This window comes from Oncorhynchus kisutch, linkage group LG9, assembly GCF_002021735.2.
Source record: "Oncorhynchus kisutch isolate 150728-3 linkage group LG9, Okis_V2, whole genome shotgun sequence".
In the NCBI taxonomy this organism is placed as follows: Eukaryota; Metazoa; Chordata; class Actinopteri; order Salmoniformes; family Salmonidae; genus Oncorhynchus; species Oncorhynchus kisutch.
Window position 1 is genome coordinate 9,977,421 of NC_034182.2, and position 27,906 is coordinate 10,005,326.

General features: G+C 44.3%; 1 protein-coding gene and 1 long non-coding RNA gene across 4 annotated transcripts; both read right to left on the reverse strand.

Annotated features, from left to right (window-relative positions):
- Positions 1-3,376: 3,376 nt before the first annotated feature.
- Positions 3,377-4,879, reverse strand: LOC116375262 (uncharacterized). Of its 2 annotated transcripts, XR_004210992.1 has the most exons (3): positions 4,803-4,879; positions 4,550-4,733; positions 3,377-4,447 (listed from the first exon to the last, which is right to left on the reverse strand). It is a non-coding gene; the product is annotated as an uncharacterized LOC116375262 (long non-coding RNA). The 2 variants fall into 2 exon arrangements; XR_004210991.1 differs by having other exon boundaries at positions 4,550-4,873.
- A 15,155-nt stretch (positions 4,880-20,034) lies between these two features.
- On the reverse strand, positions 20,035-27,670 carry LOC109896725 (caprin-2). 2 transcript variants are annotated; one of them, XM_031831837.1, is made up of 21 exons: positions 27,538-27,670; positions 26,501-26,735; positions 26,310-26,372; positions 26,125-26,211; positions 25,310-25,545; positions 25,082-25,164; positions 24,794-24,934; positions 24,638-24,678; positions 24,263-24,496; positions 24,074-24,112; positions 23,865-23,993; positions 23,583-23,667; positions 23,440-23,492; positions 23,183-23,311; positions 22,950-23,069; positions 22,702-22,848; positions 22,431-22,581; positions 22,041-22,154; positions 21,666-21,706; positions 21,480-21,546; positions 20,035-21,374 (listed from the first exon to the last, which is right to left on the reverse strand). In XM_031831837.1, the coding sequence occupies exons 2-21, from the start codon at positions 26,720-26,722 to the stop codon at positions 20,794-20,796; spliced, it is 2,763 nt and encodes a 920-aa protein (XP_031687697.1). In that variant the 5' UTR covers positions 26,723-26,735; positions 27,538-27,670; the 3' UTR covers positions 20,035-20,793. The 2 variants fall into 2 exon arrangements, with proteins under 2 accessions (XP_031687697.1, XP_020346632.1); XM_020491043.2 differs by having other exon boundaries at positions 21,978-22,154.
- Between the last annotated feature and the right edge of the window lie 236 nt (positions 27,671-27,906).

The window sequence follows — 27,906 nt, forward strand, 5'->3', positions numbered from 1 at the left end:
TGTGGATCTGTGTAATCTGAGGGAAATATGTCTCTCTAATGTGGTCATACATTTGGCAGGAGGTTAGGAAGTGCAGCTCAGTTTCCACCTCATTTTGTGGGCAGTGTGCACATAGCCTGTCTTCTCTTGAGAGCCAGGTCTGCCTACAGCGGCCTTTCTCAATAGCAAGGCTATGCTCACTGAGTCTGTACATAGTCAAAGCTTTCCTTAAGTTTGGGTCCGTCACAGTGGTCAGGTATTCTGCCACTGTGTACTCTCGGTCTCCAAATAGCATTCTAGTTTGCTCTGTTTTTTTGTTAATTCTTTCCAATGTGTCAAGTACTTGTCTTTTTGTTTTCCCATGATTTGGTTGGGTCTAATTTTGTTGTTGTCCTGGGGCTCTGTTTGTGAACAGAGCCCCAGGACCACCTTGCTTAGGGGACTCTTCTCCAGACCTCACAACCATAATAGTCAATGGGTTCTATAACTGATTCAAGTATTTTTAGCCAGATCCTAATTAGTATGTCGAATTTTATGTTCCTTTTGATGGCGTAGAAGGCCCTTCGTGTCTTGACTCTCAGCTCGTTCACAGCTTTGTGGAAGTTACTGTGGCGCTGATGTTTAGGCCGAGGTATGTATCGTTTTTTGTGTGCTCGAGGGCAATGATGTCTAGATGGAATTTGTCTTTGTGGTCCTGGCGACTATCATTTTTGGAACACTTATTTTTTGTCTTACTGAGATTTACTGTCAGGGCCTAGGTCTAGCAAAATCTGTGCAGAAGATCTAGGTGCTGCTGTAGGCCCTCCTTGGTTGGTGACAGAAGCACCAGATCATCAGCAATCAGTTGACATTTGACTTCAGATTCTAGTAGGTTGAGGCCCGGTGCTGCAGACTGTTCTAGTGCTCTTGCCAATTTGTTGATATACATGTTGAAGAGGATGGGGCTTAAGCTGCATTCTTGTCTTAGCCCACGGCCCTGTGGAAAGAAATTAGTGTTTTTTGCCCATTTCAACCGCACACTTGTTTGTGTACATGGATTTTATAATGTCTTATGGTTTTCCCCCAACACCACTTTATATCAATTTGGATAGCAAACCCTCATGCTAAATTGAGTCAAAGGCTTTTTTGAAATCAACAAAGCATGAGAAGACTTTGCCTTTGTTTGTTTGTCAACTAGGGTGTGCAGGGTGAATACATGTTCTGTCGTACGGTCAATTTGTAAAAAACCAATTCCACATTTGCTCAGTACATTGTTTTCACTGAGGAAATGTACGGGTCTGTTGTTAATGATAATACAGAGGATTTTCCCAAGATTGCTGTTGATGCATATACCACGGTAGTTATTGGGATCAAAATGTGTCTCCACTTTTGTGGATTGGGGTGATCAGTCCTTGGTTTCAATAATTGCGGAAGATGCCAGAGCGAAGCATGAGGTTAAAGAGTTTAAGTATAGCCAATTAGAATTTGTTGTCTGTATATTTTATCATTTCATTGAAGATACCATCAACACCACAGGCCTTTTTGGGTTGGAGGGTTTGTATTTTCTCCTGCAGTTCATTCAATGTAATTTGAGAATCCAGTGGGTTCTGGTAGTCTTTAATAGTTTATTCTAATATTTGTATTTGATCATGTATATGTTTTTGCTGTTTGTCCTTTGTTATAGGGCCAAAAAGATTTACCCATACATCTCCATTTTTGGATAGATAACGCTGTGTTGTTTGTTTAGTGTTTTCCAATTTTCCCAGAAGTGGTTAGTCTATGGATTCTTCAATTACATTGAGCTGATTTCTGATGTGCTGTTCCTTCTTTTTCCGTAGTGTATTTCTGTATTGTTTTTGTGATTCACTATAGTGAAGGCGCAGACTAAGGTTTTCTGGGTCTTTATGGTTTTTGGTTGGATAGGTTTCTCAATTTCTTTCTTGGTTTGATGAAGAATTCAAAAACCTAATTGTCAGTGTAAATTTTCTTTGGTTTTCTGTTCAAAATGTTTTGATTTCATAGGGAAGCTGCTTAGATTTTCTCTGTCAAGTTTACACCTTCACTATTACAGTGGAACGTTTTGTCGAGGAAGTTGTCTAAAAGGGATTGAATATGTTGTTGCCTAATAGTTTTTTGTTAGGTTTCCACACTACATTCCTTCCATCTATAGCATTTCTTAATATTATTCAGTTCCTCTGGCTTTGATGCCTCATTATTAAGTATTGATCTGTTCATGTTGACTGCGATTTTGCTGTGATCTGATAGCGGTGTCAGTGGGCTGACTGAACGCTCAGATACTCCGGGTTGAGGTCAGTGATAAAGTAGTCCACAGTACTACTGCCAAGTGAGGATCTATAGGTGTACCTACCATAGGTGTCCCCTCAAAGCCTACCATTGACTATGTACATACCCAGCGTGCGACAGAGCTGCAGGAGTTTTGACCCGTTTTTGTTGGTTATGTTGTCATAGTTGTGCCTAGGAGGGGGCATATAGGGGAGCGAATGCTGTCACCTCCAGGTATTGAGGGTGTCAGGTTCTTATCCGGTTCTGGCATTTAGGACGCCACAGAGTAGTACATGTCCTTAGCTTGGAAATGATTGATTTCCCCCTCCAAGATGGAGAAGCTGTCTTCATTAAAGTATGGGGATTCTAGTGGGGGGATATCGGTAGCACACAGGACATTTTCCTCTGAAGATCATTTCCTTTTGAATTTCTAGCCAAATGTAAAATGTTCCTGTTTTGATTGATTTAAGAGTGAGTTAGGTCTGCTCTATACCAAATTAGCATACCCAGAGTCCCTCCCCTGTTTCACACCTGGTAATTTGGTGGATGGGACTATCAGCTCTCTGTAATCTAGAGGGAAACCAGTGGGTCCGTCTCCTCTATACCATGTTTCTTGTAGGATGACAATGTCTGTATTTCTGATTTCTTTGAAATCCAGCTTCCTGCTCTTTATGCCAAGGTCAGATGACCTCAGGCCTTGGATATTCCAGGAGGAGATAATGAAGGCTTTATCTTCCATAAAGTGTCCAATGTTGTTGGTCGTGTGGTTTGGGGGCTGTTGATTGGTTGGGTTGTGGGTGTGGGTGTGGCTTTTGGTGCTGTGGTCTGGATGTAAGTCCTCTCAGCGTGGGTCCCAGTCGTTTAGAGAATTTGTCAGTATGTCCAACAACGTATAACCATGCCAGTCCAGGACCTCCACACCTGGCTTCCTCACCTGCGGTATCGTCTGAGACCAGCAACACAGACAGCTGATGAAACTGAGGAGCATTTTACCCTTTATTTTAGCCCATTGTTAAGAATGAGAACTGTTCCACTGATCATACTAAAATAAATAGATATCTCCTTAAGACAACTAGACATTAAATCTGCCACTACACCCAAACCAACATTTTTATATATTTATTGTGTCCCCCCCCCCCCAGAATCAAACTTACACTTTTGGGTTCACAATCTGTTTCACAAAATGTACATAGCTACAAATCAGGTAACCCTACCAAACGTCCCTGCTGAAACATACTGTAGGTCTGGTGCTGCCTTTTCACTGTCAGAGCCTAAATGCCAATCTCTAAATCGACTTTAGTACATGCTGTCAAAAGGTTGCCTTGTGCAATGGGGACAGGAGTAAAAACAACCTAATATGTTGACAATAATGTACATAAAACACTTTTCACAGTTTTATCAACTGAATGGATAACGTTCTTGATCTCCATTGAACTCCAATCTTGAGGGGTGTTTTTTTAAAACATCCAACCAATCCCTTACATAACTAGACCAATCATATGCGTCAATGTGCCGCAGTTCACAGTACTGTGGCAAAACGAGAGGTTACGCACGTGATGTTAAATTAAATTGCAGGCGCAGATGCTCCGATTTCAAAAAGATTTGGAGCATAGATAAAGTTAACTCGCCAACTATACAATGGACGACAAAGTTAAATAAAACATGTACTTTTCAATGCGTGAGATAAGGTGTGCGGCGAGTGCATGAGAAAAGTGTGAAATGCGTGTCTCACTGCCAATGCATAGTTGGCTGGTCTGCATTTAGCAAACAAGACCGCAAATAATCCTGTGCCTTTATCAGTCAACAACTCGTATTTAGCTTTAAAAATGCTAAATTCTCTAAGCGCAAAATGTGTAGTACAGCATGAGACGAGATATAAAAACCTGCACATTTCCTCTGCCTCTGTTTTCCAGGAAATGTCCTGCAACATTCTCTCAGCCCTTATATATTATATTCTCGCCTGTAAAGTTCGAGAGAGGAAACTTTCCTGATTCAGACGCTAGTTTCTGCCTGAAGTAGAACTCAATGCAATTTAACGTCGGCCTTCCAGTCAACGCTCAGCCCTACTTTTAAGTAGGCTACACTTAATTTAACATGGGTAGCCTTCACAAAACACATTTATTAGGATAGTTTAGTCCTCAACTTTCAACATTGAGACATTTTCTTTGACGACAGCGTGGTCCTCGGGGAACCGATCTATACATGCCTGTAAAATAGAATGGTGGTGGGGGAGTTACTATTATACTTTGGCATAATACGGCATATACACATTGTGTTTCTGGTTGTAATGTAGACAACCTGTACGTACCATACTCAATGAGTGACCGGTCTGGTGAGTATGCAGTCCATGGAAGAACTGCGACATTGTCACCTTCCAGGAATTGTGTGCAGATTCTTGCGACATGTGGCCGTGCATTAGCATGCTGAAACGTGAGGTGATTGCAGCGGAAGAATGGCACGACAATGGGCCTCCGGAACTCGTCACGGTATGTCTGTGAATTAACGCTCTAATCAATAAAATGCAATTGTGTTTGTTGTCCGTAGTTTATGCTTGCCCATACCATAATCCCACCACGACCATGGGACACAACATTGACATCAGCAACCCACTTGCCCATACACGTGGTCTGAAGTTGTGAACACAGGTGTACCTGTTTAATGATTTATGGTAAAGGCATTGCGTCATGCTGTGTAATCAGTTTCTTGATATGCCACACCTGTCAGGTGTATTATCTTGCCAAATGAGAAATGCTCACTAACAGGGATATACATTTGATTGAAGTCTTGTGCATATGGAACATTTCTGGGATATTTATTAGCTCCTGAAAAATGAGACCCAAACACTTTACATGTATATTTATGTTCAGTGTAAATACATCTAAAACATCACACAGCCCACATATCAGTATATACACTCACAAAACAATCTAGGTTAAATAGGGGAGCAGTATTGTGCAATGAGGTGTTTTTTTAATCCACATTTGCTGTCCACTTGAGCAATCTGAGATGGAACGTAGTTCCTTGCAATGATGGCTCTAAATAATACTGTACGTTTTCTTGAATTTAGGGACTGTGAAAAGATCCCTGGTGGCATGTCTGGTGGGGTAAGTGTGTGTCAGAGCTGAGTGTAAATTAACTATGCAAACAATTGGGAATTCAACACTCCCAATTGAAAGAAAAGTGATGCAGTCAATGTCTCCTCTACTTTTTAGCCTAGAGAGACTGGCATGCATAGTATTGATATTAGCCCTCTGATAATACGGATTCAAATGTGCCTCAGTTCTGGGCCAGCAACAGTTTTTCTAGGTCCTTTACAGCACCTGACCATATAACTGGGCAATAATCAAGATAAGATTACATTAGAGCCTGCATGACTTGCTTTGTGGAGTCAAAACATAGCATCTCTTTCACCGACAGACCTCTCCCAGTCTATACAACCATTGAATCAATATGTTTAAGTAATTTAGTCTCCTCAACAGAACCATTATTAATGATCAGATTCAGCTGAGTCTAGAATTTAGGGAATGATTTGTACCAAATACAATGCGCTTAGATGTTTCAGACTAGTTTATTACTGGCCACCCATTCTAAAACTGACAAACTCTTTGTTCAGGGTTGCAGTGATTTCACTAACTGGATGCTGAGCGTATAGGGTTGAATCATCAGCATACATTGACACACAGGCTTTGTTTAATGCCTGTGGCAGGTCATTAGTAAAAAATAGAATAGAGTAGAGGGCACACCACACTTTACATGTTTAACATTAGCGATGCATCCATTAAAGAGAACCCTCTGCTCTATTAGATAGATGGTTCTGAGTCTATGATATGGCAGAGGTTGAAATGTCAAGTATTTTTCAACACGGTGTGGTCAATAATATCGAAAGGCTGCACTGAAATTTAACAGTACAGCTCCCAATCTTTGTGTTTAAATATTTAAAAAAACACTTTTACCCCCTTTTTCTCCTCAATTTTGTGATATCCAATTATGATCTTGTCATTGCTGCTACTCTCACGGCTGGTTGTGACACAGCCTGGGGTCGTTGAAAATATGTATTTTCCAGATGTAGAAATTCAGAAGCAAAAAATGTGCCTGATGAAAGTTGAAAAGAAGTCATTTATAGACATCAAGGCCATGATTGGTTCAGCTTTGGTCCGGAAGTACCAAAAACCAATTTTCAATTGATGTAGAAGTCAAGGCCATTCCAGAACTGCACTACACAAAAAAAGACTTCCAAAAGGCGCCAGTCCTTGCTTACTGAGGTGTAGACTAGAGTGTTGCCTTGAATGAATTCCCATCTGTGGTAAGCATACAGTTTGCAAAACATAAACTATGCCCGGAAAGGACCGAACAAAGATGTTTGCTTACTGGGGTGTAGCCTACAATGTCAGCCAGCAATGGAATTTTATGAATGCACACCCATGTGGTAGGTCCACAGTTTGTAAAACAGGTCATTGCATTGGCTTTATTAGTCTTGATTGCTGTGACCAATCAATTTGACTGTCTCATCTCTGAATATCAGCTACCCAACTTTATCAGGAGTTATCACAAGCCTGTTTGCAATGTGTTTACACAACGGAAAATGCAATAGTATTTTCTTTTGAACTATGATCAGCTTGTCCAAAAAAATTCTGCCACAAACTTGAAAGCACTAAATCATGCCAATGGGGTAAAACTTCTGGACAACAGTGATTGTCCATTTTACTTTGACATGTCGTATTTTTAGGAGATGTTAATTAACATGACAGCGCTTTTTAAAATAGTTTATTGTTGTTGAGGGCCATTTAGGTTAGGCTATTTGATCAGAGAAAGCTTCATGATGTAAAAAGTGTCCATCTCATTAAATGTTCATACATTTTTATATCCATCCTGTAGGCTACAGAAAAGGACACAAACTTTCTTCCATATCCTAAATCTGCTACATGATTTCTGTACTTTGTTTGGACTGCATGTTGGTGGAGCGCTGCAGAGATGCGTGCTGAGAATGGTTATTAAATGGCGGCATCAGGAATCACCTAAAAAAGCCCATATGCCACTGGTTGAGAGTTTTTGGTCAGAATTATGTGAGGTTGTGTGTTGTTGGTGAGTCTTGGTCAGTTTAGCTCAGAAAAGGCCGCCCTTGTCAATCTGCTGCCACAGGCGGCAGCCTAGTCCTACCTAAAGAGCGGACCGGCCGTGCGGCTACCATCCTCAGTAGCTTTCTATCTAAATTGTCAAAACCAGGGGTTTCTCATTTATGGACAATACATTTTTCCTCCTCACCCAACCTAACTTTGCAGAATTTTAAATTACAATGCTTTTCTTTCATTATTAGGTATTTTATGCATGAATATGATGGCACAAAGTTTGTTGTGGCCATTTCATTACTATGTTTGCCAATGAAATAGTAATTAAAGTAATAGGCACCATCAAAAGGTTGATAAATGAGCAATCTGATTCGATGTAAAATATTTGAATTAGTCTGTCCATAATTTAATTTAAAGTATTTGAAAGCTTTTTTCTATTTTTAAATGTTCTTGTAATTTCTTGGCTTAATACAATTTATTTTGTTTAGTCATAATTTGTCAATACAGTAAGTTTGCCAATCAGATGTGCAGCCAGACTTATCCATCACTTTTTGCCTCGTCCCTCAACCAGACAGCTTTTGCATTATCAACTAGTGCTAGTTATCACTTGGTGGCCTATAGCAGCACCCTAAAGAAGAGGCTTTAGGTGAGGCAGGTGAACGTTCAACCACAACACTTCAGCTTTAGACATGAGATCCTCTAAACTTCACAAGAATATGACTCTGAAAATGCACAACAACCATAGGCATTCCTGTTTGTTCTCGAGATGTTATATCCCGGTATTGCTACTGCTGTATCAAACGGATTATTATAGTGAGACTCAGATGGCCAATATATTAATGTTACTGATTTCATAAACCTTATTTCTAAGGCTACATACAATGAATAAAAATATAAAACGCAACATGTAAAAGTCTTGGTCCCATGTTTCATGAGCTGAAATGAAAGATCCCAGAAATGTTCCATATGGTGAGGAAATGGAATCAATTTTAGAATAAAGGCTGCAACGTAACAAAATGTGGAAAAAGTGAAGGGGTCTGAATACATTCCGAATGCACTGGAAGAAGGGATGACGTGACTAGGAAAAAGGATAGGTAACCAGTAAGAGCAGTATATGTGATGAGTTAAAAAATAGTGCAAAAAGGGTCAATGCAGATAGTCTGGGTAGCTATTGGTTCAATGTGCTATTAAGGCTTCAAATAGGAATGATTGGTGTCACCATTCATATATACAGTCATTGGAGTAACTTACTGAAATGACAATATACCTAATATCATCCTGTCTGGCCAAAGGTTATGTAATCTATATAGCAACACAACTTTTATAGGCTACTTGAATTGATTTTGGCAAGACAACTTCAAAATTGTTCCAGTCAGTTGAGCATTGCATCTCAACCAGAACCCAGGAGATATGCATTGGACACAGGCTTTTGTGCCCTGTAAGCCTAGCCTACACACTGCGAACTGGGCATTTCTGAGAGGGTAACAGGCAGAATTAATTGCAACCATACAGAGCAGAGGTGGCACACCACAGGTCCCAATGGTGAAGCAAGTGATTGTTCCTGGGGCCTTTAGTTTTTCCCTGATCTGGTAGCCTAACCAGGTTATCTGATCTGGTAGCCTAACCATTTGACTGTTGTAAAAAGGTTGAATATGGGCAATGATGGGACTAGAGTTTCTAATCAGGCCACGTGGTAAAAAGAGAAACTCCCAGAAAAGCTCCAGGGCTTGGGGAAGATGGAAAGCCTGTCAAACTCCAGCAACCTTATGTTCATGTGATTTATATTTAAGCTGGAGGGGTTGCACAACTAAATGCATTTAACAGAAATGTGTCGTCCGCATTTAACAAAACCCCTCTGAATCAGACAGGTGTGGGGGCCTGCCTTCAATTGACGTCAACAGTGCCCGGGGAGCAGTTGTGGGGGTTAACTGCCTTGCTCAAGGGCAGATTTTTCACCAATTGTATTTCAGTCATGCTTCAGTCACCCTCACTTGACCTAGCTAGAGCTGTGGACTCTCTCAGCACTAGAGATGTGTTATTTTGCAGAGCTAAGGAGAAAGGCCATCTATATTGCTCAACGGTGCAGTCTCAGCATTGACAAGGTGACAAGAGGAAACAGAAGACTGTAGTCACATCCACTTTTGGTGAGCGTAGGCGTGAGCAAGATAAGGATGTTTTTTGAAGGAGCATCTCCTATCCAGTCCTTGACACTTAATTTAGTTTTACCTTAACTAGGCAAGTCAGTTAAGAACAAATTGTTATTTATAATGACAGCCTACCCCGGCCAAAGCCTAAAGTAGTTTTCCCACCCAGCGTTGAGTCAAGGACAGCCAAGTTCCTGGTCATGGATGAGTTTTAGCGTATTCAGTAGTTGGTGAGCAAAAAAACCCGGCAGAACACAGCTGTTCTGAGGCTGAGCTGCATAGCCTACATGTGTACTGTAAGATAGTCAGGATGGGCCTCTCCAGGTTTATTGGACCCTCATTGAGAGAGAGAGAGGCCAGTAACTGAAAGGTTGCTGTTTGACACCCCGAGCCGACAAGGTGAAAAATATGCCGACGTGCACTTGAGCAAGAAACTTGACTCTTGATAAGAGCATCCAAATGACTAAAATGTCAAATATAGGAGGGTCATCACAGTACTTGGCACAAAGAATGCTGGTTAAAACGAGATATCCGAATATAACTCGTATTACAATTTATCAAAACTTTTATCAAAACAAAAGCATAAATGTAAAGGAGTCCTGAAGAGTGAAACACCCAGATTGTACAGACATGAACAGGTTGGAGGACGAATATATTAATAAGTCCCCTTGTCCGAGAGACTTACATGGTTATCAAAATGTCACACCAGGGTAAGCCTAAAGGAGAAAAAGCCCTTATTTTAAGTGTTACTAAAATCCCCTATGGGAAAAATGAAATGGAACCATTTCCCTGTTTGACCTCTAGGTTTATCTGAAACCTTGTGGGTTTGCTTTAGGGACAAAATGGTTCAAACGATTTGTAAGTCACTTTTCATTACTGAATAACATCCAAGTGCATGATATAAATAAAACAGCCCCAAAAGACAGGGGAATAATTATAATTTAATTATATATATAATTATAATCATTATAATTTAATATAATTGTTGATTTCCAGGTTCTCAACTTAATGTTTTCAAGCTAACCATGTCAGAATCAGATCAGTGATTCTAATCAGAATCTCATCATTATGCTGCTTTCAAAGGTTGATAATTATTCTATTCCAGTGAGAATACTGTTGTCAGACATCTCTGCTGCTGCACGGCAAGCAGTACCGGAGTGCCAAGTCTGGGACCAAAAGGCACCTTAACAGCTTCTACCCCCAAGCCATAAGCCTCGCCAGCCCAGGACCTCCATCCGGCTTCTTCACCTGCGGGATGTCTGTCACGAACCGGCTCATAGCCCTTAACAAAAGGGATTCAACATGAAGGTCAATGAATAACAAATATTTTTAAACTAAAGTAAAACTATAAACAAGTAACCATGGTGTGTGTGTGGTCAATCATATACGTGAGTGGTTGCGTGCATAGATGTGATGAGGTATGTTGAGGTGCCAAAGCAAAAAAAAAAAAACAGCCACAACCAAAATCCAACAGTGTGTCTGCGTGGCCGCAGAGAGTCAATGAATGGGGGAAGGTGTACTCATCCCCAGGGGACACCCGAGCCCATGTGTCCCATTTAGCTGACAGCCCTCCCAGCTCCACCCACCGATATCCTATTAAGACAAACTAAGAGAATGTCAGAGTGGGAGGGTCATCACCCCCATAAATCCAGGGAACACCAACAAAACAAGAACCATGCCCAACATATTCCAAAGTTGAACACGTCACTAAGCCTAACAGGGGAAAAGACAGGCTATAGCTCCTGGTAACAAATGACATTCCCCTGCCCAAATCTCCCACTGAGGTACATAGCAGATTGTACTCACCTAATCAGACCGATGCTCTACTTGCTGTTGGTATAGGAGTTTCCTGCGTAGGCAGGGGCCTGGAAACTAACCAACGTTACTCTCCAACGTAGACCACCACCTATCCACCAGTAGCAAGTTAAAAAAAAATATATACTGACACCAGGCCTACCAAACTACGCAATTCAAAAAAGCTGTCACGAGACAAACAAAACACCTACAGAGTTATCACTTTAACTCCACATTTTCTCCCAAAGAAATGACTCACACCAGTGATCTTAACACGTTGCCTGGATATCACCGGACAACCAAAAACACTGCTATGTCTCTAAGGCACTACACCGAACACTTATGACTAGGCAGTGAATACCAACCAAAACACATCCCAAATAGCATTAATCCATCATAATGCAACAAAATACTATCCACCAAAATGTTTAAGAACCAACCTTAAGATCCCGGATGAGCCCCCACATCACAAACCGTCTCCTAACAAAAAATGGAGACAACGTGGAGATTGAGGAGTAACAAAAATATTTATTAAATATATTAAGTACACTACAAACAAGTAACAATGGTGTGTAAGTGAGTGGTTGCATGCATCGATGTGATAATGAGGGGTGTTGCAAGCTTCCAACAGTGTTTATGCATGGAGAGTGTCTCCTCAATGAGTGTGTGTGTGGCGGGGGGGGGTATTTATCCCCAGGACACACCCGAGCCCATGTGTGTCCCATTTAGCTGATGACCCTCCCGGCTCCGCCCACCGACATTCTTTGAAGGAAAACAAGAGCAGAGAGAAAGAATTCAGCAGACAGAGTGGGAGCGTTGTCACAGTTTGAGACCAGGAACCCGGACAGCTGATGAAACTGAGGATAATTTATTTCAGTAATAAAGCCCTTTTGTGGGGAAAAACTCATTCTGATTAGCTGGGACTGGCTCCCCAGTGGGTGGGCCTAGCTGCCAAATGGGTGGGCCTATGCCCTTGCAGGCCCACCCATGGCTGCACCCCTGTGCAGTCATGTGAAATCCAAAGATTACAGCGTAATTCATTTATTTAAATTGACTGATTTCCTTATATGAACTGTAACTCAGTAAAATCATTGCATGTTGAGGTTATATTTTTGTTCAGTATACATACACTGAAGATCTTATATCATGGTCACACAATATCATGCAGTTACAGTGTTAGACACTCCAGGGAAACCATCCAGGCTTTAGTTCTTGCCCAGTGGGCTACTAAAGCCCCTGATTGGTTGAGTTATGTTTGTTAGTACTGGGCTGGAACAAAAGCCTGTACAGTCCCCAGGAACAGTACTGCGTTAGAGACTGGCTGCCTAGAGAAGGGTTTGAGCAGCAGCAGTAACCCTGGTGTGTCTGGGTTGTTCATTTTGCTGTTTTACTATAGGAGGTGGTATAAGTGAGGGCCTCATGGTGTCAACTGACCTCGGCTATTACCACCAGCAATGGGACTTGGCTACGTACTGTACACTGAGTGTACAACACATTAGGAACATGTTCTTTCCATGACAGACTGACCAAGTGAAAGCTATGATCCCCGATTGATCACGGATTCTACCAGTGTGGATGAAGGGTAGAACACAGGTTAAAGGAGGATTTCTAAGCATTGATACATGGATTGTGTATGTGTGCCATTCAGAGGGTGAATGGGCAAGGCAAAATATTTAAGAGCCTTTGAATGGGATATGGTTGGTGCCAGGAGCACCGGTTTGTGTGTGTGTGAAGAACTGCAACTTGCTGGGTTTTTGACGCTCAGCAGTTTCCTGTGTGTCTCAAGAATGGGTTAGCATCCAAGGGACATCCAGCCAGCATTGGAGTCAACATGGGCCAGCATCCTTGTGGAATGCTTTTGACACCTTGTAGTCCATGCCTCGACGAGTTGAGGCTGTTCTGAGGGCAAAAGGGGGTGCAACTCAATATTAGGAAGGTGTTCCTAATGTTTTGTACACTGTTTTGTACTTGACAATAATTACAGTTGTCAAACACAAGTATGAACAAAATCTAGTCTGGAGTTTGAGTCTCAATGGATAATTGACCCTTAGGGCTGGATCAAAAGCCTGGGCAGTGGTTCCTCGGGACCAGGACGGAGGAAGAGAACGTTACATGAACCCTTGGTCACCTTATCAGGTAGTGGCAGAGGAACCATCCGTTTTCCTCTTGGCCATCAGCATAGCATTGATCTTAGCAGCCATCTCCACGCCTTCCCATTTGTCGTAGGCTTGCCCCTCTGCGATGTCCGGGGCCCCTGGAGACCTGCTCCAGGGAAACAATAGCTGAACTGGGACACTTCATATTGAGAATAGTTATCCAAGACCTAGGGGCTAATTTATCTGGCTGGCTAGCTTTTCATCTTGCTCAAGCCAATTTTGCAAGTCTGGGTTGGAGGGCGAGCTAGTGTCTGTTAGGTGAGGTTCTGTTACAAACAATATATACATTTACAATAGGCATATACTTAACATTGACCACCACAATAATACATTACCTACATTTTACAGTATACAATGTGTAGGACTCTGTTAAACTAGTTTTGTTGGTGGAAAGAGGTATAATAAATGCAGGTGAGAAACCTTTTATAGGAATGGCCTGCCTCTTTCCAGGTGGTTGTTATTGGTTTTTGATGGAGGTGTGTGGTGGCCAATAAGGAACAGGCTCCCCTCCAGGGTAGGGGGTAAGTGAGATGCAGTACTTGGCCGTGTTCCCCTGCTCAGACATTGCTGACGCATGCCAGATCTTACAACGCCTAGATAGGTCATTTACATATCAGCTAACCACATATGTTACAGCAATCTGGTGCCCGACGGCATAGTTGATGACATGGCATGCAACCATTAGTTCATTCTGATTCTCCTACCACACTCTGCTTAGACTTTGCTGACGACTGGCAGATTTTTCAATGCATGGATAGGTATTTTATATGCCAGCGTGCCACATTTTGGGCACGTTCCTCTGCCCAGATGTTGCTGACGCATGCCAGATCTTACAACAATGTCATGTCTCTGCTGTGTTTTATATTACATGATACCCGGATAGGTATTTTACGCATATGTTATAGCAATCTGTCAGTCGATGGCACAGTCAATGACGTGGCACTCAATCATTGGTTGATGCACGCAACGTCTAAGCAGGGGAACACGACCAATATGTTGTGCAGCATTTTTAAAACCAAGTGGCAAGGCGGTAATTACCAGTTGTGAAGTTGTAAATACCAGTTGGATGCATTCGTGTGCTTTGAACTCACTGAGAAACACAGATTAGCTAATGGCCAACAAGTTACGTCAACAATGAGCTAAAAGTACAGCTATCATGCTAGTAAACAAATTTATAGTGTTAAAAAAACAGATAGCATTTTAAGTTTTGTTACATTTAACTGCCCAAAATGATTTTAGAGGTCATTTCCTTAGTCTGGAATGCATCCAGGTCTGAGCAGTGGAACACCACCAGCATTTGAGATGTACTCTGTACACTATTCAAATGTATTCTGACACAGGAAGCTATTCAAGTAGTGTGTTAATGTCACATGTCATTCATACCCTATAAAATGTGATTTAGTATTACAAATACACTGCAGTGTAATGTGCTCAACACCATATAAATGCACTGGAATAAGACAACACAAGTTTGAAGAAAGTCTATTGAAGCACTGATGATCCATTATATTAACCAGATCCTCAAGTGGCCGCTCTAACAATGGAAAGAAATGTCTTAAACATTGGAAGGCAGTCGAGAGGCGGCAAGGTCACGTGGGACCATTGTAGCCAATGAGAGGGCAGATACGTGTGTGAACAGGCAAACTCCAAATTTGACACTCATTGACCTCCATACAATGCCAAACATTTTCTTTTTTTAAAGCCATCTGCTGCAGAAGACAGATTTGGGGACCAGTTATCCCTGTCGCTTGACCACTTCCTCTGAAGTATTGCAAGAGTTCACCAAAGCTATTGTACTTTTAACGTACAAGGGATATGCTAGTGATGTTACACACTTGTTACTTTAGTTTAACGGTGTAATTATACCTGTAGGAATAGCCAACTACTCTTAGACAGCAATAAATTCACTGTAATCTGTAGGCTGAGGTGCTAATGCAAGGAGTGATGTCATTTGACAAACGTGACAAACCATGCAGAGGTGACAATACATCCTTTGGAAAAATAAACTAATACACTACATTTCAAGAAGATGCATGTCGTTGAGTAGAACTGTAAAGCATCTTAAATGCATTTAACAATTGAGATAAAATGCAATTTTTTCTTTACTTTTACTTTACTGACTTTATTGTCCCCGTGGGGAAATGTTGTTGCAGTGTCATGTACACGTTTAAAGTGGTATTTAAATACAAAGCAAATTGACAATACAACGTTCATAACAGTTACATACCAATAAAAAGAGACTAGCCTGCTGGCCTTACTGGGTCAATAGGAACATTAGCACAAGCTATTTAGGAGGGATATCACATTTGGCACAAATTATTGTCTAATTCTGTTTTTCCTGCCGAGGGGTGTACCCTATACCTGCGCCCAGAAGGGAGTAGTTCAAAGTCCGGGTACAAGGGGTGGCTTGGGTCTAAATTTTTGATTTTGTGAGCCTTGCGGAGGGCCCTGACCTTAAAGATATAATCCAGGCCTGTCTGTTTGACTCCAAGTTCCTTGCTTGCTGTGGTGATAATCCTTCTCAGCATATTTCTCTGACTGACAGTGGCATTGCCAAACCAACAAACTATACAAAAAGTTAAAATAGTCTCAATGAAAGATTTGTAAAACAGAGTCAGTACAGTACAATTAACATTAAAAGATGCCAGCTTTTTGAGAAAGTACAGTCTCTGTTGACTCTTTTTGTAGATCAGGTCTGTATATTTACTCCACTGAAGCTTATTGTCCAAGAGGACAGCCAGATATTTGTTCTGACCTCTGATAGATGTTATAGAGGTATTTGTTGTACTCTTCCTAAAGTCTATGCACATCTCTATGCACCACTCATTTAGGACCGTGCCATGGTGTGCCTCGTCATCGTGCAACAGGCTGATCAAGGCAGTGTCATCAGCGAACTTAACGAGGTGTCTGTCAGGATGGGAACTAGTACAACTATTAGTGTACAGGAGTGGGGACAAAACACGTCCCTGAGGAGAGCCTGTGTTGGTGTTGCGTATGTCCGACCCACTGTGACCGTTCGCTTAGGAAGCTGGGTAAAGCCCCGCCTTATCTCAGCTCACTGGTCACCATAGCAGCACCCACCCGTAGCACGCGCTCCAGCAGGTGGTCTCACTGGTCACCCCCAAAGCCAATTCTTCCTTTGGCCGCCTCTCCTTCCAGTTCTCTGCTGCCAATGACTGGAACGAACTGCAAAAATCTCTGAAGCTGGAGACTCTTACCTCCCTCACTAGTTTTAAGTACCAGCTGTCAGAGCAGCTCACTGCACAGATCACTGCACCTGTACATAGCTCATCTGTAAATAGCCCATCCAATCTACCTCATCCCCATACTGTATTTATTTATCTTGCTCCTCTGCACTCCAGTATCTCAACTTGCACATTCATCTTCTGCACATCCTACCATTCCAGTGTTTATTTGCTGTATTGTAATTCATTTTCCACCATAGCCTATTTATTGCCTTACCTCTCTTATCCTACCTCATTTGCACATGCTGTATATAGACTTTTCTACTGTATTATTGATTGTATGTTTGTTTACTCCATGTGTAACTCTGTGTTGTTGTATGTGTCGAACTGCTTTGCTTTATCTTGGCCAGGTTGCAGTTGCAAATGAGAACTTGTTCTCAACTAGCCTACCTGGTTAAATAAAGGTGAAATAAAATGTCCAACAGCCACAAGGGAGAGAGGAGGGAGGGAGGGAGACTCTGGCGGACCCGGGCTGGAGGGAGACTCTGGCGGACCCGGGCTGGAGGGAGACTCTGGCGGACCCGGGCTGGAGGGAGACTCTGGCGGACCCGGGCTGGAGGGAGACTCTGGCGGACCCGGGCTGGAGGGAGACTCTGGCGGACCCGGGCTGGAGGGAGACTCTGGCGGACCCGGGCTGGAGGGAGACTCTGGCGGACCCGGGCTGGAGGGAGACTCTGGCGGACCCGGGCTGGAGGGAGACTCTGGCGGACCCGGGCTGGAGGGAGACTCTGGCAGATCCGGGCTGGAGGGAGACTCTGACTCCAAATTATTGGGGGTGCCTCTCGGGCTTCATCGCCGTTCCTCCATTCTCCTGTATTCCTCCTCGCACTGTTCCATCGAATCCCAGGCGGGCACTGGCACTCTCTCTGGATCGATCGACCACCTCTCAGGTTGTTACCCACTCATCCTTCTCCCGGGTCCATTCTTCCCCAAAGCGCTGTTCCTCCTTATCACGCTGCTTGGTCCTTTTACGGTGGGTTATTCTGTCACGTTCGTTGAATGGAGGAGACCAAGGCGCAGCGTGATATGAATACATGTTACTTTAATAATGACGATGAAGAAACACAAACTACGAAAACAACTAAACGAATGTGAAGCGAAATATAGTGCTGACACAGGCAACTAACACATAGACAATAACCCACGAAATACCCAAAGAAGATGGCTGCCTAAATATGGTTCCCAATCAGAGACAACGAATAACAGCTGCCTCTAATTGAGAACCAATCTAGGCAACCATAGACATAAACACCTAGATGGTAAACAACCCCATAAACATACAACACCCCTAGACAGTACAAAAACACACACATCAACCATGTCACACCCTGACCTAACCAAAATAATAAAGAAAACATAGAATACTAAGGTCAGGGCGTGACAACATGGGGTCGGCAGGTAGCCGAGTGGTTAGAGCGTTGGACTAGTAACCAAAAGGTTGCAAGATTGAATCCCCGAGCTAACAAGGTAAAAATCTGTAATTCTGCCGCCGAACAAGGCAGTTAAACCACTGTTCCTAGGCCGTCATTGAAAATAATTTGTTCTTAAGTGACTTGCCTAGTTAAAGGTCAAATAAATATGGGATTTGGCACCCTCTAGATGTCTGTAGACCATATTGAGGAGAGTAAGAATGGCGTCAACTCCTCTGCTGGGCTTATAGGCAAACTGAAATGTGTCGAGGAGCTTCTGGGTGAGGCTGAGAAAATGACTTCACAATTTAAGGCTTTTCAGTACTAAGAATGTCAAGGCGACAGGGTGGTAGTCATTCAGCACAGTTTTTCCACAATACTGGCACGTGTTGCTGGTCGAGCGAGGATTGGAAAATATCTGTATCACCAGCCAGTTGTTCAGCACAGCACACTTATTTTGTCTGGGCCTGGGCTTTTGTGTGCTTTACATCCCCTGAACTTCTAAACAGCCTTTTTAACAAACCTCTTAAACATTTAACGCTTCCATTTGTTTTACCACTGAACAAGTTGTCGCATTCAAATCTTAAGAAAACATTTAGTTCATTAGCCATGTTCTGGCCCTCATGTCTCCCACGGTCAGCACTGGTTCATTAGCCATGTTCTGGCCCTCATGTCTCCCACGGTCAGCACTGGTTCATTAGCCATGTTCTGGCCCTCATGTCTCCCACGGTCAGCACTGGTTCATTAGCCATGTTCTGGCCCTCATGTCTCCCACGGTCAGCACTGGTTCATTAGCCATGTTCTGGCCCTCATGTCTCCCACGGTCAGCACTGGTTCATTAGCCATGTTCTGGCCCTCATGTCTCCCACGGTCAGCACTGGTTCATTAGCCATGTTCTGGCCCTCATGTCTCCCACGGTCAGCACTGGTTCATTAGCCATGTTCTGGCCCTCATGTCTCCCACGGTCAGCACTGGTTCATTAGCCATGTTCTGGCCCTCATGTCTCCCACGGTCAGCACTGGTTCATTAGCCATGTTCTGGCCCTCATGTCTCCCACGGTCAGCACTGGTTCATTAGCCATGTTCTGGCCCTCATGTCTCCCACGGTCAGCACTGGTTCATTAGCCATGTTCTGGCCCTCATGTCTCCCACGGTCAGCACTGGTTCATTAGCCATGTTCTGGCCCTCATGTCTCCCACGGTCAGCACTGGTTCATTAGCCATGTTCTGGCCCTCATGTCTCCCACGGTCAGCACTGGTTCATTAGCCATGTTCTGGCCCTCATGTCTCCCACGGTCAGCACTGGTTCATTAGCCATGTTCTGGCCCTCATGTCTCCCACGGTCAGCACTGGTTCATTAGCCATGTTCTGGCCCTCATGTCTCCCACGGTCAGCACTGGTTCATTAGCCATGTTCTGGCCCTCATGTCTCCCACGGTCAGCACTGGTTCATTAGCCATGTTCTGGCCCTCATGTCTCCCACGGTCAGCACTGGTTCATTAGCCATGTTCTGGCCCTCATGTCTCCCACGGTCAGCACTGGTTCATTAGCCATGTTCTGGCCCTCATGTCTCCCACGGTCAGCACTGGTTCATTAGCCATGTTCTGGCCCTCATGTCTCCCACGGTCAGCACTGGTTCGTCCTGCCTTTATGGGGGGGGGGGGGGCACTAGCCATGGATTTAATCCCTTGGCCAGGCCACCCTTGAGTTCCCTGAGGAGAGGGTCCCCTCCACCCTTTGCTTGTATGCCTCCTTGTCCACCAGTATCGGTCTTTTGATCTCACGTTGTACATCTCTTAAAGCCTGTCAATCACCCTCAGCATAAACTGCCTTCATTAAGTAGTGATTTTAGATTTGATACCCAAGGCTTGTTATGGAAGACTACAGGTGTTAGTAGGCATAGCCTACTGCTGACAATGGATGGACCAACCACTACAAGTGAAGAAAGAGGTAGTGCCATGCAAAAACAGTAGACAACCCTGTTCAACTGCTGAAACATTTTTTTATTTTTTATTCAGGCACATTGAGGGATCACATCTCCATAGGCAATACGGCCTTTAGTGTTCAGAATCAGACACCATAACCCCCCACCCAACTATTTTACCCAGATCACCCCACACAGCAAGGCAGCACAGAATGCATTTAAAGTGCTTAGCATTGTCAAGTACAGTCCATTATAATTCATATTTCGCCAACCATACATTAGCCATTCAATGAATTTACTCAGTCATTCAGAAAACAAACAAAAAGCCACCAATTCATAACATTTCATTTAAGGTCTTAGAGACCTGACACATTGTATCTAAAGCGGTCCTGCTACTAGAACTAAAATTGTGACACCCAATACAGCAGCAGCAGTGTATAGTAGAGGCAGCTTTCTGAGTTTGTGTGTAACAACTATTCACAATCTAACAGTTTTAGTCAGAAAATGGAGTGTCGGTCTCTAAGCACCACACCCAAAAACCAAACATTAATGGGAAAATTCTCACATTATGGGTCATGGAACGTCAAGCCAGCAGGAAGTCTTCCCCTCTGCCCCTTAGTGACCCGGAAGTAGTTAGTGGTTGCAACAATGAACACACCCCATACACTCCAGGACTGGGGTAGGCAATGAACCCAGCACTGGGTGGGTATGCAGTCTGCCACATGAAATGGAAAATGTCAGTGTCTCCTTTTTAGTGCAAAGCAATAGTCTCTCCTCCACTTGTATCCTCCATGTTGGCTCATGAGGCCACAATAGCTCAGTCCTGGTAGAGCAGAAAGCCAGAGAATGTGCTGTACTTCCAGCTGCTGCCATAGATGGAGCCGCGGTGCAGCCGCAGCCACACCTGGTCTCCCTGGTACAGCTGCAGGATGGAGTGGTTGCTGGCCGTCTCGTGGTCCGGAGCCCCGTCGTTGGCGTACGCTGACACCATCACCTCGTCGTTGCGCATCAGGTTGACGTAGAGCGGCACGTTGACCGCCAGCTTGAGGATGTGGAAGAGGAAGACGTATGTGCCGTTGGCTGGGCAGGTGAAACGACCCACGTTGGTGTTGAACATCTCCCCCAGGTTGCTGTGGAGCTGGTCAAAGGCGATGGGCTGGTCCAGGGTGCCCGGGGTGTAGTTGGCTGTGCGGGCTGCTGTGAAGGCCACGCGGAGGTGCTGGGGATGCTGGGGGAGCGGGTACATGGGTACGTGCATCAGGGTGTGGGGGGCATGAGGGGTCACCTGGGTGGTGAGGTCCATGCCAACACCCTGCAGCGAGTCACCGTGGGCGGAGTCCACCAGGGAGTAGTTGCCCTCCCGGTCTGGGCTGCTCACCTGGGAAGAATCACTCCAACCTGTTGAGGAGGATCAATCAAAAGCCAGTTAACTAAGCCCCCCAAAATACCCAACCAATCAGAGATTGTGTTTTGTATCAAGCTAGAAGAATGAAGTGAACTTGCCACTATTATTGTGCCTTTGTCCTGTATTGCCTCCACCGCGCCTGTAGCTGTGTTGGTAGCCAATGTCCTAATGGTGAAGAACACACCATTACACGAGTCAAAACCTCAACATATCACTTCAGCAATCTATACTAATGTACATACAATATCAGATTGTGCGCACAGAGTCGGGAAGCAGTGTCTTACCCGAGCTCCGTACAGGTGAGCCTGGGGGATGAAGCTTCCTCCTGGGGAGAACAGACCAGCCCGAAACCCATCAAACCCAAGGGGAGGGGGACAGATGAAAATTGGATTGTGAAGGCTAACTCAAAACCTTGTAATATTATGATAATGTCATGTGGAAGCTTGTGAGGCAAGGGAATGGAGTTCCCTTGATCCAATCCATTAAGGTTTAGAAGCTCAATCTGAATCAGTAGGAGACATGCATAAGCAGAACAAGATAGGATAGAGGGAAAGGATGAAACATAGGATTGAGGGATGAGAGAAGAGGATAAATACCTCTGTGCCCACCAGAAGAGCGAAAGTAGGAGTGTGCCAGCCCCTTGCCACCACGTGCAATACCTCTAACAGATCCTCTGTAGTATGATTGGTCAGAACGGCCCATGGTGCCACCCGATTGGCCAGGGGACAGGAAGATCTGCCCACCACTACCTACCAGACATTCAGACTGGTTCACTGCCCAAGGGAGAGAAATAAGAGTAGACTTGGTCGTATTCATTTGGAAGAAAAAAGACAAACAAGGGGTTTATTCATTAAGTCTTGCAATGGAAACTGTTCACCAATAAGAACCAAACCGGATGACAACGGGGAGGTACCCAACTGAATTTGTCCAATAGAAACTTGGTTCCTGTGTATCGAATACACCCCTGGATTTGCCCAATGAACTAATTTGAGTTTTCCGTTGCAAAACATTTTTTATTTCCTGCCCTAATGAACACAACTCTGGCATACCCGACTGTAGTTGTTCGTCCTCCGACGGAGCAAACTCCGGTGGGGTCTGGGTGCTGGTGGTGACATAGCACAGGCCGTTGGAGTCCGAATAGGGGATAATATCGGATTTAAAGTCTACAGTCGGAAGTAAGGGGGCGTTCACCTTGAAGACCTTCAACGACAAAACAGACCCAAGGCTCATACTAAAATGTCTCTCAAAGACTAACGGAGTGTATTCAAAGCCTCTTGCCCATTCTATGACCACGTTAAAAGTATGGTAGGGTAGACTTACCGAATGCATGGTCTGGAAGGGAACAGGGGGCGCCATGGTGAGTGTACGTCTGCTGGGAGGGGTTGAAAAGGGCTGCCCTTGGGTGGGGGTACAAGGAGGCACCACCCCGTTACAGGGGGATTGCTTACCGGATTCAGAGATGGGAGTCTGGGTACAGAGAGGGAACACTGTCAGGGGAGACTTAAAATCAGAATAGTATGCACTTTAGGCTTGCCAATCCTACATGTTCAGGGAATGAGTTGTTTTACCCGAGCAGATGTCTTCTCGTCCAGGGTGATGGAGATGGAGGACTCCCTACGGTAGAGGGGAGGAGGAGCTGGAGGAGAGGGGCAGGCAGTCTCACTCTCAGACAGCAGCAGACATGGATCCTGGAGAGGACAACCATTGTGCTTTATAAAAAGCTTCATAACAATTGTGGATCTAAAAGAAGAAAATGTAATTGTTTCAATGGGTCTCATTTAACAGATAGGAGAGTTCTTACAATGGCTATGACGTGAGCCAGGTCCTCTGTAGTCAGGTCCAGGTCACAGCTCTCTAGACAACCCCCGTCTCCATTGGTCAGACTGGGTTTGTCATCAACAGGGAGGAGTTTAGAAAGCAATGGAGTGGACTGAGAGAGGACAAAAAGATGTATCTTAAAATACTGACTCCAACAGTCAAAAGCTTAAATAATGGAGCCCTGGTCAAAATTTGTGCACTAGAATATGGTGCCATCTCACACACTTCTCCAGATCTTACATGCAGTGTTTTAGGGAGAAGGTCCACTGGGCTTCTCCTCGAATCTCTCTGTACTGTTGAGAATAAGAGGTAAAACATATGTTGAATATTCTCTGTTCTGTTAGAAGACAGCCACTTAAATAACAACTGTTGTGGTAGGCTACCGAGTGGAGAGGGGGATCCAGAGGCATGCCGGCCCAGTCTAGGATGGCCGTTAGTGGGTGATCCTTCCCCATCCAGAAGAGAATCCTGGAGACACGGGATTAATCCAGGATTGTATTTATTAGGCATCCAACAAAAGACAGACTTAAACAGGGAGGGACTACATGGACTTAACGTTTATTTTTGTTTTCGTCACAGCGTGACGTGGTAAACCTGACCCAGGTGGAACATTGGAAATGATCGATGGCTTTTCACCTGGAAATGACCTCTGAGCAGTACTGTACCTGCATGAAGCTGAAGGAGCCTCTGATCTTGGTCATCAGGTCCTCCAGCTGCTGTTTGCGCAGGATGGGGTCCTTGGGCAAGGAAGACTGGGAGTTGAACACCTCCACAGGGGTGTCCACACGAAGTGCCTGATGGAAATTACAATATGATGGAGTAATAGGGACAGGTCCATCAAACGTAAGAGATGCAAGGATAAGAGTCTACTCACAGCTGTGGCGTCCCGCTCCCTTTTGGACTTCGCTCTTCTCTGGGAAAACAAGAGTCATTGAGTTGTATGATTGATCTGAACTAAGATCAGCTGGCCCAATCCCAGTGTTAACCTGGACCATTATTAGAGGTCACAACTCGTCTCAAGTTCCAACTGCCCTGAGAGTTCAGGTATAAGAGAATAGCTCACCTGTTTGGGTTCGGCATTTTGTTTCTTGGAGGTAACTGGAACTTTGGAGATTAACACAGCCGCCCCTCTCCATGGTTTCTGGATTACAGGCTGAGTGGAGTCGGACTCCATATCCCATGAGTCCGGTGGCTCCTGTTCCTTCATAGCCTGGAACTCAGCCTTCCAGTTCGGAGTAACGGGAGCGTCTCGACACCCATTGGGGTCTGTGTCAGGCAGGTAGTGTCTGTTAAGAAACTGGCATCACCCACAGACTATCAGCACAACAGTACGATATCCACAGTGCATTCAGGTAAATAGCTTAAAGGAGAACGCTGGTTGAACGTTGATAAAGCAGTGGCACACAACTTGCAGGAAATGCATGTTAGTGGTTCTTACCTCTCTGCTAGGCACGTCTTTTTTGTTTGACATCATTAGGGCTGCAAGGCAAAATAACATCCAGCTAAATGACAAAATGTTGTATACATTCATTGTTCTATACCCAGTCTGATAAGTAGCTTTTGAATAAGAATAGTTGCACTGTTGTAGAGTTACTAGAGAGGCTGGCTGTTTCAGACACCGTCTTCTTGGTCATGGGATCCTCCACTTCCTTGGGACTCTTGGTCGGTGGCGGCGGTACACAATCAAAGTACCCACAATCCATCAGCGTCGCCAACTTAGCCTTCAGGACCTTATCTGCAAACATTCAAATGCATGCATTTTAAACATGGCAGCTAAAGTAGTTCAGCAAATGGCAGAGAAAGTTGAGGATACCAGTCATAGTAAATGTAGTGTCTGTGCAGGTGTTTAAAAGGGTACAGGACAGGTAGTGTTTAAACTCACAGGTGGTTCCGGCTACGGCTTTATTTTTCCCCTCCAGCAGGTCCAGGTAGACCAGGGCTGCTCTGTCCATCTGATCCTCCAAACTGGGACACAGTAGAAGGGGATCAGACTAGTCTTCAATCAACACAGACGTGTGAGTGTGTTTCATAGTAACTTATGCTGTTGTCCCTCAAGTCCAACAGAATGTGTGTGTGGGGTGTATGGTGCACACATCTATTTCCCCAGTACCTCACATTGTTGTCCCTCTTCACCCCCAGTAGTTCAGCAAGCTCAAGCAGGCTATGTAGCTCTGCAACCTTGAGCTGGGGGTTGCGGGCAGAGAGGAGGTCCTTCCTGATGTGCTCGTGCTGCAGCAGGGTCTGCAGGAGGAACTTAACCTGCAGCACTATGCACAGCCTTCTCCTCTCAACCTCCTGCTTGACCATCTGCTCCTTCCTCAACGCCTTCTTCTGGGCCTTTAGCAGCTAAAGGGGGGTGGTTAGATGGATTCTATGGACCAATCCCAATAATACTCCTACACCTAGGCCTGATCACTAGACCTAGGCCAGTGAACTTGCTATTGTGGATTTCAGATGTCTGAATGGGTGTAAGTTAAAGTCCATTATGTTGTCTTGCAAAAATACAAGATGATTCATCATGAATCTGAAGAAACAAGAATCTGTTGACCAGCTAACAGTTCTACATTACTGACACTGTATCTGACCATGCACTTATACCCAGACTCAAGGAATGTCAAACTTAACCATGAAAGCAATCAAGGCATTCAAGCAGGAGAATGGAACAGCGGTGTGCTAATTCCCAACTGTGCAATGGGCTAAAGCCTCCAATCCATTGACGAGGCTGGATTCCAATCCAATACGTCACACCCTTTCTACCATCATTGACCTATTATCAGAAACTTGAAATGAATGGAGAAGCGCTATTCTGACTACGCATGAGAAACTACGCCTGGTCTACCAAAAGGAATGCATGTGCTGCTCTGCCCATCCCCATTCATACACACAGCAGCACTACGATAAGCAGTGGCAAACAGAGATCCTTACTTCCTGTGTTAGGCCACCAAGGGTCTTGTGCAGCTCCTGGGCAAACTGCAGGTTGTGGATCACTTCGTCATACTTCTCCACTGCATCCTGACACACATTGAAAGAGTTCAAAAGGCAACATCTCAATCGTCTGGTTGAAAGAAGTGTACTGCTTTTATTACCACAGTTGGAAATCCTGTCCTTACTATCTGGTCTTGATTGAGTGATTCCCCGTGTTTCAAACGCTTCCTGTAGTCTTCCAATTTAATCTGTGGATACAAACACTTACAATGTCTTCATTTATAGTAGCATGCAGGAATCCCTGAAAGGAATGGCCATGTCTCCATCTACTCAAACACCCACCAAACCCCTAATCTTGTCAAGTAATCCATCCTACCTTCTTTTTCTCCAGGTTGCGGATCTTGTGCTTGAGGCAGATGAGGCCGTCCTCGATGTAACTCTCGTAGCCCTGGTAAATGGTGGTGGAGGCTGCCAGGGCCAGCTGGAGAGGACTCAGTCCACCAGGGGAGCCAATCTTGGGGCTCCCCTGCCTCCCCTTCTCTGAGCACTCAGGTGAAGGAGAGACATCCCGGGCTGGGGATGGAGAAAGCTGCACCATGTTCAGATTCTCACTGGAGGGGGTTCAACACAGAACAGGTAATGTCACGACTGGTGTCGATTGGATGTAAATGTTGACCATGAAACGTGTGATCTTCTTGCACCATCACTATCAGATGTTCCTTTAAAAATGGGCCAATTTAATTTCTAATATAAAGGATGTCCCCCTCCCAATTATCCTTTCCTACTTTCCAGTTTCCATAAATGTGCTGATGTTCCAGTAACGCGCTAGCCTCAACCGCCACTGGGTGATTGCCAAACCCGTGATAGTGCATTTTTGTCCATTGCACAGCCGGTGTGATTACGTATGGCGTTGATGGATTTTAATGAGGGAATCGTGAAACAGCAGATAGAAATCACATAGCACCCGACAACGTTACTAACAAATCGTTAAAACAATGGTTATTTTAAATGGATTCCCAAACACATACCGAATGTGTGCGCATTTTGTGTCGCCGACGGGATTCATCTCATGCTTAAAGTTGCGTATTTTTTTACAATTTGTTTGGGAAACATAAGGCGTGCACATTCTATGGAATCTTCTAAAAAGATTCCATCTTATCAGTATCACATCCTTCAGACCCCGACGTGCCCCGCATCTCTTCTTCAAAAGCCTACTCTCTACAGAGCACAGATGCCCCAAACACATCCTAAACCAAAATTCTAAGACTGCAGAGCAACTCGAATACTGCCATTTCTTAAGCCATCATTATACAACTAGTATGCAGTTCTTGAAAAATGTGTAAACATTAGAAATTGAAAACCCACGTCGTCATCCTTGTTTAAAGTGCCACGTTCAGAAAACAGCTGACTAACCTCGTGGCTGGTTGTGTTGAAAATGCTGTTGCTGCAAATCCCGATTCCAGGCTATCCAAACACCAGATAAAGTACTGGTAGACCTCTCTAACCCGTACAAACAGTGATGTAAGTTTACAGAGGGAAACGTGTGCGAACTCATGCCTTTATATAGGCCTACCTTTCTATACCCAAACATTGAGGGAGTTCGATTAGGCGTAATTGCTATGGCCCGTGACTTGAATGTGCAAAAGCGGGGAGGAGCAACAGTCTCAAATTGAACAGTAATCTGTTCCGCTCGGTCATGTTGTCAACAAGGCAGCATACATCGTTCAGAAACATGCATCATCTATTTTCTACAAAATATATGTTCGAATTTTCAAGTTTGTT